The following is a 16,687-nucleotide window of genomic DNA, read 5'->3' on the forward strand; positions in this document are numbered from 1 at the left end:
CAGGTAACCAAGCAACACAAATACATTGCGCTCTGAGATCTGATGAGGTGTTCAATGAAACGTGAAAAATCTGCAACCTTTGTTAATAAGCATCATCCACATTCAGTTTCTGTGGCTGAAAGAAGCAGTTTAACAAGTGAGAAAGAGACAAACAGATAGACTATGGTTGTGCGGACTCAGAGGCTCGACATTACTGATTGGTCAAGTCAAGTACAAGAGAGCTTAATAGTAATTCAAAAGAAATCCACCATAACCCAAAAATATCCAAAGACCAGGTGAAGGTTAACTTTGTTTTTGACGACACAAGCACATCAGTTGAAACCGAGCCGTATGATGAGGAAGGAGGGGGTCTGTAATTGGCCTGTGGATCACACTGCTGGACACAGGAGGGACGCAAGTGATGCCAGGTGACACAGTTGCACGTTTGAACTTGACATTTGTGATGGTAGTAACTACAGTCCAGTGGAACTAAGTTTACACAGTGGCATCAAGCCACTGCAGAATTTTCTGATTCCTCCTGTGTTATGTGGAATATTTTACACCTGGGAGAACAGATCTGATAGGGGTTGAGGGGTGAGGGGGAGCTGGAGCTACCAACTATTGCTGATCTGTGGGCCACTCTTATTGGCACATCACAAAGTAAGCTTCAACCATTATCTCCTGGTTTCAAAGCAGACCTCAGCACAGGTAAAGGACAGATCACAAACAAGTGGCCAAACAATCACCAGATACATTGAGCTCATGAACAGTTATGAATGCAGCCAAGGAAGTGAGTGTGATGAAAATGTAAGCGTGCAACCACACTTCAGACCTGCCCCTTCCTGACAGTCAGGGCCACGGGGTTCAGTCAGACCATGAATTATTCTGATCAACTGCTGTGTTAAGTTATTTGAACTAGCCTGTTAAAATTAGCAAGGACGAATGCACTCAGTGAAACAGTGAGTCACAGTTGCCATGGGAACAAGGTAAGAATTGTTTCTGGACAGAATTGACGACTGTTTCGCCACATCATGCTGGTAGTGAGGCTGCTGAATTAGATGAGCTTTACAGCATCCTTCGTCAGCCCTCTTTCAAAAGTCTCCAGCTGGACACCATTGACAACATTAATACCTGCTTCAGTGTATGAATCCGCCATATTAATGGCAGAGTGTGCAGTATAGTCAGGGTTTCCTTCAGCCCCCCACCCCCTCAACTCTCACCTTAATGTAACTATATCTGACAGTTCAATATGACAGCCAGTTTTGATTATGCTATTTCAAGACTGACTTAATATCTCTCTCTCTCTCTCTCACAAACACATGCAGAATAGTACTTTTTAAAAAAAACACTTTCACCCGATTTCAATAGGGCAAGGAGCACCTTGAACCCTTGTTACATAATACAGCATGTAACCACGAGAGCCCCAATCACAACAGCCTCAGTTGTTTATGTTGCATCATTACAACTGCCTTGCCCTTATGATGAGCCCTGAAGGTACAAACATCAGATATCACAGTGAAGCAGTAGATGTGGTCTATATGGACTTCAGTGAGGCGTTCGACTAGGTTCCCAATGTGAGACTGGTTAGCAAGATTAGATCTCATAGAATACATGGAGAACTCGCCATTTGGATACAAAACTGGCTCAAAGGTCGAAGACAGAGGGTGGTGGTGGAGGGTTGTTTTTCAGACTGGAGGCCTGTGACCAGTGGAGTGCCACAAGGATCGGTGCTGGGTCCTCTACTTTTCATCATTTATATAAATGATTTAGATGCGAGCTTAAGAGGTACAGTTAGTAAGTTTGCAGATGACACTAAAATTGGAGGTGTAGTGGACAGCGAAGAAGGTTACCTCAGATTAAAATGTGATCTTGATCAGATGGGCCAGTGGGCTTAGAAGTGGCAGATGGAGTTTAATTTAGATAAATGCGAGGTGCTGCATTTTGGGAAAGCAAATCTTAGCAGGACCTGTACACTTAATGGTAAGGTCCTAGGGAGTGTTGCTGAACAAAGAGACCTTGGAGTCCAGGTTCATAGCTCCTTGAAAATGGAGTCGCAGGTAGTGAAGGAGGTCTTTGGTATGCTTTCCTTTATTGATCAGAGTATTGAGTACAGGAGTTGGGAGGTCATGTTGTGGCTGTACAGGACATTGGTTAGGCCACTATTGGAATATTGCATGCAATTCTGGTCTCCTTCCTGTCGGAAAGATGTTGTGAAACTTGAAAGGGTTCAGAAAACATTTGCAAGGATGTTGCCAGGATTGGAGGATGTGAGCTATAGGGAGAGGTTGGATAAGCTAGGGCTGTTTTCCCTGGAGTGTTGGAGGCTGAGGGGTGACCTCATAGAGGTTTATAAAATCATGAAGGGCATGGATAGGATAAATAGACAAAGTTTTTTCCCTGGGGTGGGGGAGTCCAGAACTAGAGGACATAGGTTTAGGGCGAGAGGGGAAAGATGTTAAAGAGACCTAAGGGGTAACGTTTTCATGCAGAGGGTGGTATGTGTATGGAATGAACTGCCAGAGGAAGTGGTGGAGGCTGGTACAATTGCAACATTTAAAAGGCATCTGGATGGGTATATGAATAGGATGGGTTTGGAGGAATATGGGCCCAGTGCTGGCAGGTGGGACTAGATTGGGTTGGGATATCTGGTCGGCATGGACGAGTTGAACTGAGGGGTCTGTTTCCGTGCTACACATTTCTATGACTCTATAACTATAAAAGGCAACAAAACAGCTATTAAGTAAAGCTAGTCGTGGGAAGAATTATTTTAGAAAAGAAATAGCACTTTCAGAAACTCAAGCCAAAAACAACTCTTGGCAAGTATCAAGTGGATTTTATACTAAATTTGGTTCATCTTTCATTTTGGATCTCCTGAAAATCTTTAAAACAAGATAAAAAGATGAAAGCTTTAATCTACCTGAGTTGGTATTTATAACAGGATAGAGACCTGAATTTACAAAATCACTAAGTGGTACAAACTGGCTTAAACAACTTGGTTGAACATAGCCAATTCTGAACAGGTCCCATGGAATCTAAAAGGACAATTTTTTTTAAGAATTGGTAAGGGTAAATGATACTAGATAGATTCTGGTAACCAACTCCAGTAGAATCTATTCTGGGAGGTTTCAGACTTTCTCCTTTCAACAATACGTCTCTCCACCTCCAATAATTCCATAAACAATAAACAAAAAGAAGTGGAAATTAATCATTTTTTTAATGCCCCTTGGGCCTTTTTATAACATTGGTTCACTAATGATGAACTAACTGAACATTTTTCCCCGAAATGGAAATCAACGTGCAAAGGTGGGACCAGCATAAATCATCTTCAACTGCGTCACTGATGCCTCTCCCTCAGTTCAGATCTGGTAACGCTCTGAATATTGCCGTGTTCAGTTCCAGTTGCAGTTCCTCAGATACTGGTGAACCGTGGGAAAAAAAACATACAATCTGCAAGAGGAATTGCAGCAACTCGACAGTGTCCCTTTCACAGTACCTTCCAAATCCATGACTTCTGTCATTAGAAGACTAATGGCAGCAAATGCATAGGAACAGGGACTCCACTTGGCATCAGTGTTCAACGTTCCTTCATTGTGACCGCAACCATTGTAGTGAAACTCAACAATCCTATGGGGAATATTTCCACTGCATGTCCTTCTGCACATCAAGAAGTTGGCCAAATTTTGTGAAGGATAACAGAAATGGGTGACAAATCTTGGCTTAGTCAGCAACTTCAGTAGCTGAATGAATAAATAAATAAATAATAACATTGGATGCCGTATTGCACCGGCCCAATGATATCCTCTCAAGTGAACAGCATGGATGTTTTTTGCACCAACATACACATAGCAACACACACAGGGGAAAAACTGAGGCCCACATGGATAGGTGAGAGTGGAAGCATTTTTAGTGAACAATCATATTTATGTAGTAGCTATGTAACTTTTATAAGTAATTCTATATTTAATAAAGAAAACTAAAATCACCATTCACATTTCGGGGCGGTTCCAAATACAAAGAAGCTCCAATAACCTGCGGGATAAGTATTTATTATTTCATGGAATGCAGGCACGACTGGCTAAGCTGGCATTTACTGTCCAACCTGAATTACGCTCAAGATGATGGTGGTGAGCTGCTTTCTTGAACCACTGTAGTCTTTCAATGTTGGTACATCCATGGTTCTGTTCGGAAGGCAGTTCCAGAATTTTGACCCAGCGACAAGAAAGAACAAGTCAGGATGCTCCAAGTCAGGATGCACGTGGGGCTTGAAAGGGACCTTGCAGGTGCTAGTGTTTCAATGTATTTATTCCCCTCATTACCAAAGGTGATAGAAGTCATAAGTTTGGATTTCTTTTTGTGTGGAAGGAACCTTAAAAAAGTTGATGCAGTGCATCTTGTAGATGGTACACACTGCTGCTACTGTGGGTTAGTGAAATGAGTAAATGTTGAGCTGATGAATGGGTTGCTGATCAAGCTGACCATTTTAGCCTAGAGGGTGTCAAGCTGCTCCAGTGCTTTTTGAGCTACACTTGTCCAGGCAAGTGGAGAATACTCTGTCAAACTCCTGACTCAAGTCTTGTCAATGATGAACAGGCTTTGGAGAGACAGTAAGGGAGTTACACGTTGCAGAAATCCCAGCCTCTGACCTGCTCTTGCAGCCACGGTATTTACATGCTATAAAGTCTGTGTCCTATGATCCTACTCCACTAGCTATCAGATGAAAGAGCAGTGTTCCGAAAGCTTGTACTTTCAGATAAATCTCTTGTCATGTGATTTTTAAGTGTATCTACTCCAGTCCAACACCGGCACCTCCTCATCACAGTATTTATATGGACAGTGCAGTTCAGGTTCTGGTCAATAGCACACCTCAGTGAATTCATAGATGTGGATTCAGTGATGGCAGTGCCATTGAATGTTAAAGGGAAAATGGTTGTATTCTCTCCTGTTGAAGAGTAGGTCATCGCCTGGCACAAATGTTACTTGCCATTCATCAGCTTGAATGCTGTGCAGTTCCTGCTGCATTTGGATGTGGACTGTTTCACTATCTGAAGAGTTGCAAATAGTGCCGCACATTGTACAACCATCAACAAATATCCCCACTTCCGATGGAGAGTAGGTTCCTTGATGAAACAGTTAAATCTGGTTGGACCTCGGGCACTATCCTGAGGAACTAATGAGATAGAAGAGGGTCTGTACCCATTATCATCCATATGGAGAGTCTTCGCAGCAGTATTGTATTGTATGGAAAGCAAAAATATTCCACAGGGATGGGGAAGATAGTGGGACATCAGTGGTGGAGTGAGACAAAAGTCAGAGAATGAATCACATTCGGTCAGAAAGCAGTCATAAATTCCCACCAACGGAAGCTTTGGGACAAGTCTCTGTCTTATAAAATGGAGCTACAATCAGATCTAGGAAAGCACATTGCATTTTCCCAGCAGTTGAGTAGAACATTTATATTCAGCAAAGTGCAGCTCAGTGACTATTATGGTTATTTGGGTGCTACCGCTCTCTGGAGAATAATCATTTAAAGACAATATCACAGAATCACAACAGTCTGGGTAAAATCAGGGCAATAAACATTGAGTGCACAGCTCTGCGGGGCAATACTACTTACTTCCTGCAGTCAGCAGAGATGTGCTGTGGAACTGTGTAACGACAATCCATAATCATGGTGAGGGTCTCGCTGTCATTAACCTCGTGGAAAGGTGGATAGCCACACACTAGCATATACAGGATCACTCCCAGGCTCCAGATATCTACAGCAGAGCAAAGGAGACAGTAACAAGTTAGAATACTGTTTGTTCACATTATAAATCGTCCAAAAATAGTCTGTCGATATTTTGATTTTATAAAAAATTTATATCTGCTATGTCTTTTTTGACTAGAGACAAAAAAAAACCCTGCCGATGCCTGGAATCCAAAATAGACAGGCAAGAGGCTGGAAGAACACAGCTAGCCAGGCAGCATCAGGAGGTGGAGAAGTCGATGTTTTGGGTGTAACCCTTTTTCAGGTCCTGAGGAAGGGTTACACCCGAAATGTCAACTTCTCCATCTTCTGATGCTGCCTGGCATGCTGTGTTCTTCCAGCCTCCTGCTTGTCTATGTCCTTTTTGATGACAGCCTCAGTCACACTGTACATGGCTGTGATAGTATTTTTCTATTTGTTAAGAAACAGTTTGAGGACCATCAGATTTGTAGCACAGACTGCCTAGGGGTTCAGATTCCCTCAAGTTTCTGACTTTGCTGAATCAAGTGTGAACCTGCATTAGTAAAAGGAGGAACTTACAGCATTTTAAAACTTTGCCAAAGTGAACTAATCTGTTTGGGGCCTGATGCAACTTGTCAAAATATATCCTGATTAATACTAAAATTAGGTGGGACATCCAGTCAAGACTAATGCTAAGTAAGGCAATTAAATTACTTACAGTGTGGAAACAGGCCCTTCCGCCAAACAAGTCCACACCGACTCACTGAAGAGCAACCCACCCAGACCCATTCCCCTACATTTACCCCTTCACCTAACACTACAGACAATTTAGCATGGCCAATTCACCCAACCTGCACATTTTTGGACTGTGGGAGGAAACCAGAGCACCCGGAGGAAACCCACGCAGACACAGGGAGAATGTGCAAACTCCACACAGTCAGTCGCCTGAGGCGGGAATTGAATACAGGTCTCTGGCGCTGTGAGGCAGCAGTGCTAACCAATGTGTCACTGTGCCGCCCATAAGGTGCAAGCTTTATAGTATTAATTTTAACCTGGAACAGAATTATAATTTGCTCAACTCCCTCACAGCACAAAGCCTAGGAGAATTTAACACTGTGATACTTTTTCACAAGTTAAAAATCAGCATTCTTTTTCATGTGGGAAATTTCTGGGGCCAGAATGCAATTTAGAAAACTGAGAAACATCCTTAAGCACACATTAGGGAATGGTTGTTCGGTTAGCAAATTGCCAATTACTGTGTAGTCACCAACCACAACAAAGCTGTGTGGTACATAATCCTGCAATCTACTTGAGAAATGACCTTCTGACACCCTCAGTGGCCACACTTCTTTTTGAGCATGTTAAACCTGTTAGCACACAAAGCATTGCACAGTGAGACCACAGTGGCTCAACTCAGCAAATGCACAAGACTTTAATTATAATTCACAAATCAGCAAAAGACAAAACCATTACCAATAACAAAGAGAAAACAAGGCAGGATAACAAGAAGCAACCCAATTTGATTTAAGAAATCTCAGATGTGTTCACAAGCTACAAAGCACAGATTATTCAGAAGAGCACTGGATAGGAACAGAGTCCACAGCTTCACACCTATCATTCCTCAGATCCCACAGCCACCTTGTCCCAGGGATGTAGCGAGTAGAAGCCAGATACTGTCCCACAGCGAAAACTTCAGAAGCATTGGTTTAGACAAATAGGTCAATAATTGGTGCAATGGCTCCAGTGGTGGTGGAGGAGTTTAAAACACTAACACATTTTATCCTCAATTCTGCAAGGTACAAAAAGTGGGCTCAGTGTTCAAACACAACCAAAAGGTCTCCCATCGATTTCTAACCAGTTGCAAATTACCCTTCCAACTTTGGGTTGGAATAGTCCACACGTTCTAAGAGTCAGCAGGTTAAGTGAATCAGCAACGTGGTGGCAGATGGAGTATAATTAGGGAAAATTTAAAGTTGATTACTTTGGTAGGAAGAACAAAAACATTTTTTTTAAATAGCAAGCAACAATTAAACATTGCTACTCAAAGGTATTTGGGTCTCCTAGTACATGAAACACAGAATGGTAATGAGCAGGTTGTAGCAAGCAATTCTGAAAGCAAATGGTATGTTAGCCTTTATCGCAAAGGAGTTGAAGCAAAAGAATGAGGAATTCTTGATGCAAATGTACAAGGCTTTAATGAGATCACAGCACCACTGAACTGAGCGCAGCTTTAATCTATGGAAGGAAGGATATACTAGTCTTTGAGGGGTGCAATGAATATTCACTAGGTCAATTCCTGGATAAAAGGGTTGTCCTACAAGAAGAGTTTGTGTAGAATGGGCCTATATTTTTAGGGGCTTAGGAGTGATCTCATTGAACTGCATTAGATTCTGAGAGGGGTTGACTGGGTAGCCACTGAGTGGTTGGTTCTCTCTCATGGAGGTGTTAAAACTAGAGATTACAGTCTCCAGGTATGGCAGGGGGAGGGTCAGCCAATTTGGACTGAGATGGGGAGACATTTCTTTGCTCAAGAGGTAGTGAATCTTTGGAATTCTCTATAAAAGAGAGCTGTGGATGCTCAATCAGGGCATATTCAGAGTTGAGACTGATAGATTTTCCGACTTCAAGAGATTCAAGCACATGGACATCAGACAGGAAAGTACAGTCAACATTGACAATGAACTGTTATCATACTGAATGATGGAACAGTTTCCATGCCCCCTTCCTGCTTCTATCTTTTGTATTGTTACATTAATCTAAACAAATTCCTGAGATTTCCAAACGATAGAAAAAAAAGCAGGATAAAGTCATTTTTGGATAGGAAGTCAATGAATGACCAGCCTAGAACACTGTCTTATTTGTCTGACAATAAGATAATAAGGTTAGTATCCATTGTCAGGTACCTGTGTGAACAGAACATGCCCTTTATAGACAACAGGCCCTTTAACATCTATGGGTTTCCTTTCCCACTACTTCTAAGAGGCCACATTGATTCTCTGTAACAATTTGAATTTTAGGCTTACTGCTTCCCAGATAGCCATCATTTATTTGGCTTACAAGCCAAAGGAACAACAATATCGATTTCCTAACATCCATCAGTAATCGTCAAAATGAGGAGATACCAAATGAATAATTCGCTGAATCAGTAAACACAAATATACCAGAGTGTGCTGGAATGCCTAAAATAACTGGAAGCAGATAACTTAGGAAATGAACTTCTGTTGCTGCAGCCTAGCACTGTTTTGTTGCTAAGCAACACCTGGTGGTTTCCTTTGCCGAGTATCCTGTCTAATGCTAGTGCAGCGACAGGAGAGATTGTTCTGGAGACAGAAAACAAACTTGACAGACAGATAGACAGTGACACGTGACACAGGCACGGATGCATGTGAGTGTGTACAAATGGAGGTGATCGGGCAATACTAAGTGTTTAGCATTGAGAAAGCTAACCCATCCCCGAAAGCTTGATGTTTCTGCTTTAATGTACCACATCATCAAAACTAGACACCCTCTCCATCCGATTGCACAATGCTCCTGTACTTCTCCGTATATTTAGGAACATCATTAGCAAAGGATGGGATGCAAAATACTGCATTTTCGGTGTCCCAGGAATCCTTTCATAAAACCACCTTACCTTAAAAACGATTCAGCTTTAATACAGAATAATAGGAACAAATATTTGTTCCTTTCTAATTCTTTAAAACAAAAACTCCTTGAGCAGTTGAGACAATGAAATGCTTCCTACAGATCACACAGTCATAGAGATGGACAGTACAGAAACAGACCCTTCCGTCCAATTCGTCTATGTCAACCAGATATCTTAACACTTATCTAATTCCATTTGCTAGCATTTGGCCCATATCCCTCCAAATCCCTCCTACTCAGGTCCCCATCCAGATGTCTTTTAAAAGTTGTAATTGTAACAGCCTCCGCCAATTCCTCTGGCAGCTCGTTCCATATACACTGCATCCTCTGCGTGAAAACGTGGTCACTCAGGCTATTCACCGTACCCATGGCCGTGATCAATGCTGGAGTGCAAGGTGGCCCTGAAGTGAGAGCTGTCCCACAGTGTATGCATCTTACAACCTTATCAAATTTCTTGACTTTTCTCAGGATAGTCACAGTCCTGATAGAAAACTATAATGGTGATGGTGGACAGGGGTGTTTCACATATACAAATGTGTGTGGCGAGAGAGTTAGGTCAGATATATGTTTGTGGGCAAGATTGGGTGTGTGTGAATACCTGGGAGGGTTGGGTGTACATAAACATGGATGGACAAGGGCAAGCTGAGTTACATTTTTCAAGTTACTCCGAGAAGTGCTCCCCATGTGTGAGGCGTACACACATTTAAGGGAAGCAGTGCATGAACACATAAGATGAAGTGTCGAAACCAAACGCTATTGACAGCAGAGCTGGCTGGAGCTGGCATCTTCGCCGGGCTCTAGATTGCTTACATTGAACAGTCGCACAGGGGGAAGAAAAGAAAAAAAAAGTATAATTGAACTCTCGGCCAATTTTAAATGTTTTTACTGCGAAAGTACTTTGTGGAAGAAATGAAAACTGCTGACCCGGCCTCTCATCAATTATTAACCGCGTATCATCTATTTAGATTCTGTGTAGTTATGTTCTGATGAAACGATAGGTCTGTTATTGATTTCTTACATGCCAATTTTAGTCAGCGCTAAAAGCTCTATGATTAATGTAACACTGGTGGTGGTCCAGGCTATCAGCTTCTCTCCGCTACTCAGGCTAGTTTGCAAAGGCTCCATCAGGGGGAACACTTTGGAAGACGGCTGCTGCTGCCCGCAGAGCTTCTGATAGTTCTGCCAGCAGTCTCTAACTAACCTGAAACTGGAACCCTCCAGAGATGTTGCTTCACGTGTGAACAGCTCTCGAGCTCGCTAAAATGTGCCGCATATGTTCGAAAAGAAATCCTTCAAAGGCCAACACAGCCTCTTTTAATACCTGCCCATTTGCTCCCCTGGGCACCTAGAACGTGAATCAGGTTACAAATCCCGCAGCAGCGCTGCAGCTTTCAAAACAACCCAGCGTCCAGCTGGAAACTGGAGTCAGAAAATGTGAAGCTTTCACGTTCAAAGCAGTGCACAATACACATTTGGTTAGTCATTTTTTTTTCGCTGCTTTCTCGCGCGGTCGTACCCTGACGACAGTTCTCATCTTGCAGGTCCCACCCTCAGATTTATTACTGGTGGGTTTGAACCAGAATGTGGGCCCGAATGGACACGACGCCAACTGACGTGACCCACTGAACGGCAAACAGCGAGGCATGTTCTCAGGAAAGGGTGACTGCAAAAGGTTACCGGAAACATCTGACGAATAATCTCACATCGCTGATGTTGAAAATGTTACCGTGTTGGAACACAGTTTAGCCCGCGTGAGAAATATTCCACTGTGCCAAAGTGGATTTGCTAATCCCACACGGTGTGAGTAATGAAGAATCCCGTCATGGCAAAGGGGTTGCACAGATACAGAACAAGACAACTCCGAGCTTCCTCCCTTCCCCACATCTCTGGATGGATAGTTGCCTGCCTCGCCTTATTGATCATTCTTCCCTTTCTCGTACAGTGTAATTTTAGTCGTTCCAGTTTTTCCCACTTCCTCTTCTCGTAATATTTCACACGAATAACACTTAGAGTCAAATTACGTGCAAGTCTAGTCTAATATGTGGAAGGTGACACATAGATAGACTAAGAGGAGGCGGCGAAATAGTGGTAATGTCACTGGACTAGCAACACAGCCGCAAGCTAATGTTTCTAGGGACATGGGGGCAAATTCTATGACGAATGGTGGAATACGAATTCAATAAACGCTGGAATTAAAAGCTAAGTCTAATGGCGACCATTTAACTTGGCTGTCTGATTGTCTGGTTCACGAATGTCAATAGGGAAGGACCTTGTCTCCGTGATACTCCAGACACACCAAATATTCTTAACAGCTCTCTGAAATGACATGGCAAGCCACGCAGCTGTATCTAACCACTACAAAAAAAAAGGAATAGAAAAATGGATGGGCCATCCTGGTATAGGAAATGGCAACACCAAACCTAGCCCTGTGACCCTCTACCATTGTCTGCAAAGACCCCTTTCACCAACATCAGGGGCTGATACCACACACTCTAATCAAGCAGCAGATTGACACACAGTCGTACTCATGGAGTCACATTTCACAGACAGTCAAGCTCCTAGATGTCACTGTCACCAACCCTGGGTATGCCCTGACCTACCAGTAGTGACAACACCATCAGGAAAGAGTTGCCCTGGGAGCCCTCAACATTAGCTTCTGACCCATGAAACGTTATAACATCACATCAAATTTGGGAGAAATAACCTCCCACTGATTGAGATTACAGATGGAAGTTTGATTAATCTGGATCACATTGACATAAGTAGGGAAGATGTGTTGGGTATGCTCGAGGCTATTAAGGTAGACAAATCCCCAGGCCCGGATGGGATTTAACCCAGGTTGCCGAGGGAGGCGAGAGAGGAAATAGCTGGAGCCCCGACAGATATCTTTGTGGCATCCTTAAACACAAGTGAGGTGCCAGAGGCCTGGAAGGTTGCTCATGTTGTACCCCTGTACAAGAAGGGTAGTAGGGATATTCTGGGTAACTATAGACCAGTGAGCCTAACGTTGGTGGTGGGAAAGTAGCTGGAGAAGGTACTGAGGGATAGGATCTACTTAAATTTAGAAAATAATGGGCTGATCAGTGATAGGCAATATGGTTTTGTGCGGGGGAGATCGTGCATTACCAACTTATAGAGTTCTTTGAGGAAGTGACCAAGTTGATAGGTGAAGGAAGGGCTGTTGATGTCATACACATGGACTTTAGTAAGACGTTTGATAAGGTTCCCCATGATAAACTAATAGAAGAAGTGAAGTCACATAGTGTGCAGAGTGTTCTAGCTAGGTGGATAAGGAACTGGTTGAGCAACAGGAGACAGAGAGTAGTAGTTGAAGGGAGTTTCTCGAAATGGAGAAAAGGTGACCAGTGGTGTTCCACAGGGGTCAGTGCTGGGCCACTGTTGTTTGTGATATACATTAATGATCTAGAAGAGGGCACTGTTGGTATGATCAGCAAGTTTGCAGATGACACGAAGATTGGTGGAGTAGCAGAAAGTATAAGGGACTGTCAAAGAATACAGGAGAATATAGATAGACTGGAGAGTTGGGCGGAGAAATGGCAGATGGAGTTCAATCTAGACAAATGTGAGGTGATGCGTTTAGGCAAGTTGAATTCTAGAGTGAATTATACAGTGAATGGAAGGGCCTTGGGAAAGGTTGATGAGCAGCGAGATTTGGGAGTGCAGGTCCATTGTACCCTGAAGATTGCTGCACAGGTGGATAGAGTGGTCAAGAAGGCATATGGTATGCTTGCCTTCATCAGACGGGGTATTGAGTATAAGAACTGGCAGGTCAAGTTAAAATTGTACAAGACATTGGTTCGGCTGCATTTAGAATACTGTGTACAGTTCAGGTCACCACATTACCAAAAGGATGTGGATGCTTTGGAGAGGGTGCAGAGAAGGTTTATGAGGATGTTACCTGGTACGGAAAGTACTAGCTATGAAGAGAGATTGAGTAGGTTAGGTTTGTTTTCATTAGAAAAAAGGAGATTGAGGTTTTCAAAATAATGAAGAAGGGCATCGTCAGGGTAGATAGAGACAAGCTTTTTCCCGGGGTGAAGGATCCAATAACGAGAGATCACGCTTTCAAGAAGAGAGGTGAAAAGTTTAAGGGGGATTCACGCGGCAAGTACTTTACGCAGAGGGTGGTGGGTATCTGGAATGCGTTGCCAGCAGAGGTGGTAGAGGCCGGCATGGTAGATTCACTTAAGATGCGTCTGGACAGATGCATGAGTAGGTGGGGAGCAGAGGGACACAGATGTTTAGGAATTGGGCGACAGGTTTAGATGGTGGATTTGGATCGGCTTAGGCTTGGAAGGCCGAAGGGCCTGTTCCTGGGCTGTAAACTTTCTTTGTTCTTGTTCTTTGATTACACCTACCCTACTTCCTCAATAGTAGTTGAATCACCTCATGTTAAACACCGCTTGGAGGAAGCAAAAAGGACTTCAATGTCCATCACTAAGACTGACAGTATCACTACTAGCCAATTCACAAAATACATAGCTGCTGGACTATAATCATAGAATCCCTACAGTGTGGAAACAGGCCCTTCGGCCCAAGTCCGTACCAACCCCCTGAAGAGTAACCCACCCAGACCCATTCCCCTACCCTACATTTACCCCTGACTAATGCACCTAACCTATACTATGGGCAATTTAGCCTGGCCAATTCGCCTGAGCTGCACATCTTTGGGGTGTGGGAGAAAACCGGAGCACCTGGAGGAAATCCACGCAGACATGGAGAGAATGTGCAAACTCCACACAGACATCACTCAAGGCGGGAATTGAACCCAGATCCCTGGCTAACCACTGAGCTATTGTGCCGACTATATCTACAGAAAATGCTGAGTGAACCAATAACAGGAAACAATCTACTTGATCCTGCCCTCACCAATCATATATTCATTTGTCAATGACAGTATCAGTAGGAGTAACCACCACAGATCTTGTGGAGAAAAGAATTCTGTTCTTACATTGAGGAGACTGTCCATTGTGATGCATGACAATATTACCATGCTAAATGGGACAGATGTCAAACAAACCTAGCAACTCAAAATTGGACATCCATGAGGCGCTGCATTGTACTTAATTGCTGTCTATAACCTCATGCCCTGACAGACCCCTAAATCTGCCAGTATCATCAAACCAGAGATCAACCGACTTCATCTGCAGGAAATGCAGTCAGATTCTGCTCCTCACAGAACGAGTTAGGGAACTGGAACTGGAGTTGGATGAACTGAGGATTATTCGAGAGGCTGAGAAGGTGATAGATAGAAGCTACAGGGACATAGTTACACCAGAGAACAGAGGTAGCTGAGTAACAGTTAGAGGTGGGAAGGGGAGGAAGCAGGCAGTGCAGGGATCCCCTGTAGTCATTCCCCTAAACAATAGGTATACCGCTTTGGATACTGGTGGGGGGGACAGCCTAGCAGGGGTAAGCTGCAGTGACCGGGTCTGTGGCGTGAGGTCTGGCTCTGAGACTCAGAAGGGAAAGGGGGAGAGGAGGAGAGCGCTAGTTATAGGAGACTCTCTAGTTAGAGGGATGGACAGGCGATTCTGTGGGCATGGGCGAGACTCTCGGATGGTTTGTTGCCTCCCGGGTGCCAGGGTCCGAGACGTCTCGGACCGTGTCTTCAGAATCCTTAAGGGGGAGGGTGTGCAGCCAGAAGTCGTGGTGCACGTTGGCACCAACGACATAGGTAGGAAGAGAGGTGGGGAAGTCATTCAAGAGCTCAGGGAGTTAGGCTGGAAGCTGAAAGCTAGGACAGACAGAGTCGTCATCTCTGGGTTGTTGCCGGTGCCACCTGACAGTGAGGCAAGGAATAGGGAGAGAGTGCAGTTGAACACGTGGCTGCAAGGATGGTGTAGGAGGGAGGGCTTCAGGTATTTGGACAATTGGGGAAGATGGGACCTGTACAAGCAGGACGGGTTGCACCTGAACCAGAAGGGCACCAATATCCTGGGGGGTAGGTTTGCTAGCTATCTTCAGGGGGGTTTAAACTAATTTGGCAGGGGGATGGGATCCGGACTTGTAGTCCAGCAAGTAGGTTAGCTGTTTGTCAGGATGTCCAAGTATGTGGGGAGGCTGTGAAGAAGATAGCACTGACAGGGAATACTTGCGGACACAGAGATGGGTTCAAGTGCGTATACTTCAACGCAAGGAGTATCAGAAATAAGGTCAGTGAACTTAAGGCATGGATAGGTACCTGGGACTACGATGTTGTGGCCATCACGGAAACGTGGATAGAAGAGGGACAGGAATGGTTGTTGGAGGTTCCTGGTTACAGATGTTTCAGTAAGATTAGGGAGGGTGGTAAAAAAGGAGGGGGGGTGGCATTGCTAATTAGAAATGGTATAACAGCTGCAGAAAGGCAGTTCGAGGGGGATCTGCCTTTAGAGGTAGCATGGGCTGAAGTCAGAAATAGGAAATAGTCACCTTGTTGGGTGTTTACTATAGGCCCCCCAATAGCAGCAGAGATGTGGAGAAACAGATTGGGAAACAGATTTTGGAAAGGTGCAGAAGCCACAGGGTAGTAATCATGGGCGATTTCAACTTCCCAAATATTGATTGGAAGCGCTTTAGATCAAGTAGATTGGATGGGGCGGTGTTTGTGCAGTGTGTCCAGGAAGTTTTTCTAACACAGTATGTAGATTGTCCGACCAGAGGGGAGGCCATTTTGGATTTGGTACTCGGTAATGAACCGGGACAAGTGATGGGCTTGTTAGTGGGTGAACATTTTGGTGATGGTGACCACAATTCTGTGACTTTCACCTTGGTTATGGAGAGAGATAAGTGCGTGCAACAGGGTAGGTTTTATAATTGGGGGAAAGGTAATTACGATGCTGTAAGACAGGATCTGAGGAGCATAGGTTGGGAGCATAGGCTGTCGGGGAAGGATGTCGTGGAAATGTGGAACTTTTTCAAGGAACAGATACAACGTGTCCTTGATATGTATGTATCGGTCAGGCAGGAAAGAAATGGTCGTGTGAGGGAACCTTGGTTGACGAGGGAGGTTGAATGTCTTGTACGGAGGAAGAAGGAGGCTTACATAAGGTTGAGGAAACAGGGTTCAGACAGAGCAGTGGAGGGATACAGGATAGCCAGAAGGGACCTGAAGAAAGGGATTAGGAGAGCCAAGAGAGGGCATGAAAAATCTTTGGCGGATAGGATCAAGGATAACCCAAAGGCATTTTATGCGTATGTGAGAAACATGAGAATGACGAGAACGAGGGTAGGTCCAATCAAGGACAGTAGTGGGAGACTGTGTATTGAGTCGGAAGAGATAGGAGAGGTCTTGAATGAGTACTTTTCTTCAGTATTTACGAATGAGAGGAACCGTATTGTTGAAGAGGAGAGTGT

The 16,687-nt window shown here is 44.1% G+C and overlaps 1 protein-coding gene across 1 annotated transcript in view; it reads right to left on the reverse strand.

The window, feature by feature from the left end:
- Window positions 1-16,687, reverse strand: part of snrkb (SNF related kinase b) — a 124,966-nt gene that overhangs the window by 28,831 nt on the left and 79,448 nt on the right. Inside the window, exon 2 of the mRNA XM_043707176.2 lies at window positions 5,594-5,735. Within this exon, the coding sequence (XP_043563111.2) occupies window positions 5,594-5,735 (142 nt within the window). The remainder of the gene's footprint in view (window positions 1-5,593; window positions 5,736-16,687) is intronic.

This window comes from Chiloscyllium plagiosum, unplaced genomic scaffold (genome assembly GCF_037043375.1).
Source record: "Chiloscyllium plagiosum isolate Xiang-an unplaced genomic scaffold, Cpla_swu_hap1 HiC_scaffold_17, whole genome shotgun sequence".
NCBI lineage: Eukaryota > Metazoa > Chordata > Chondrichthyes > Orectolobiformes > Hemiscylliidae > Chiloscyllium > Chiloscyllium plagiosum.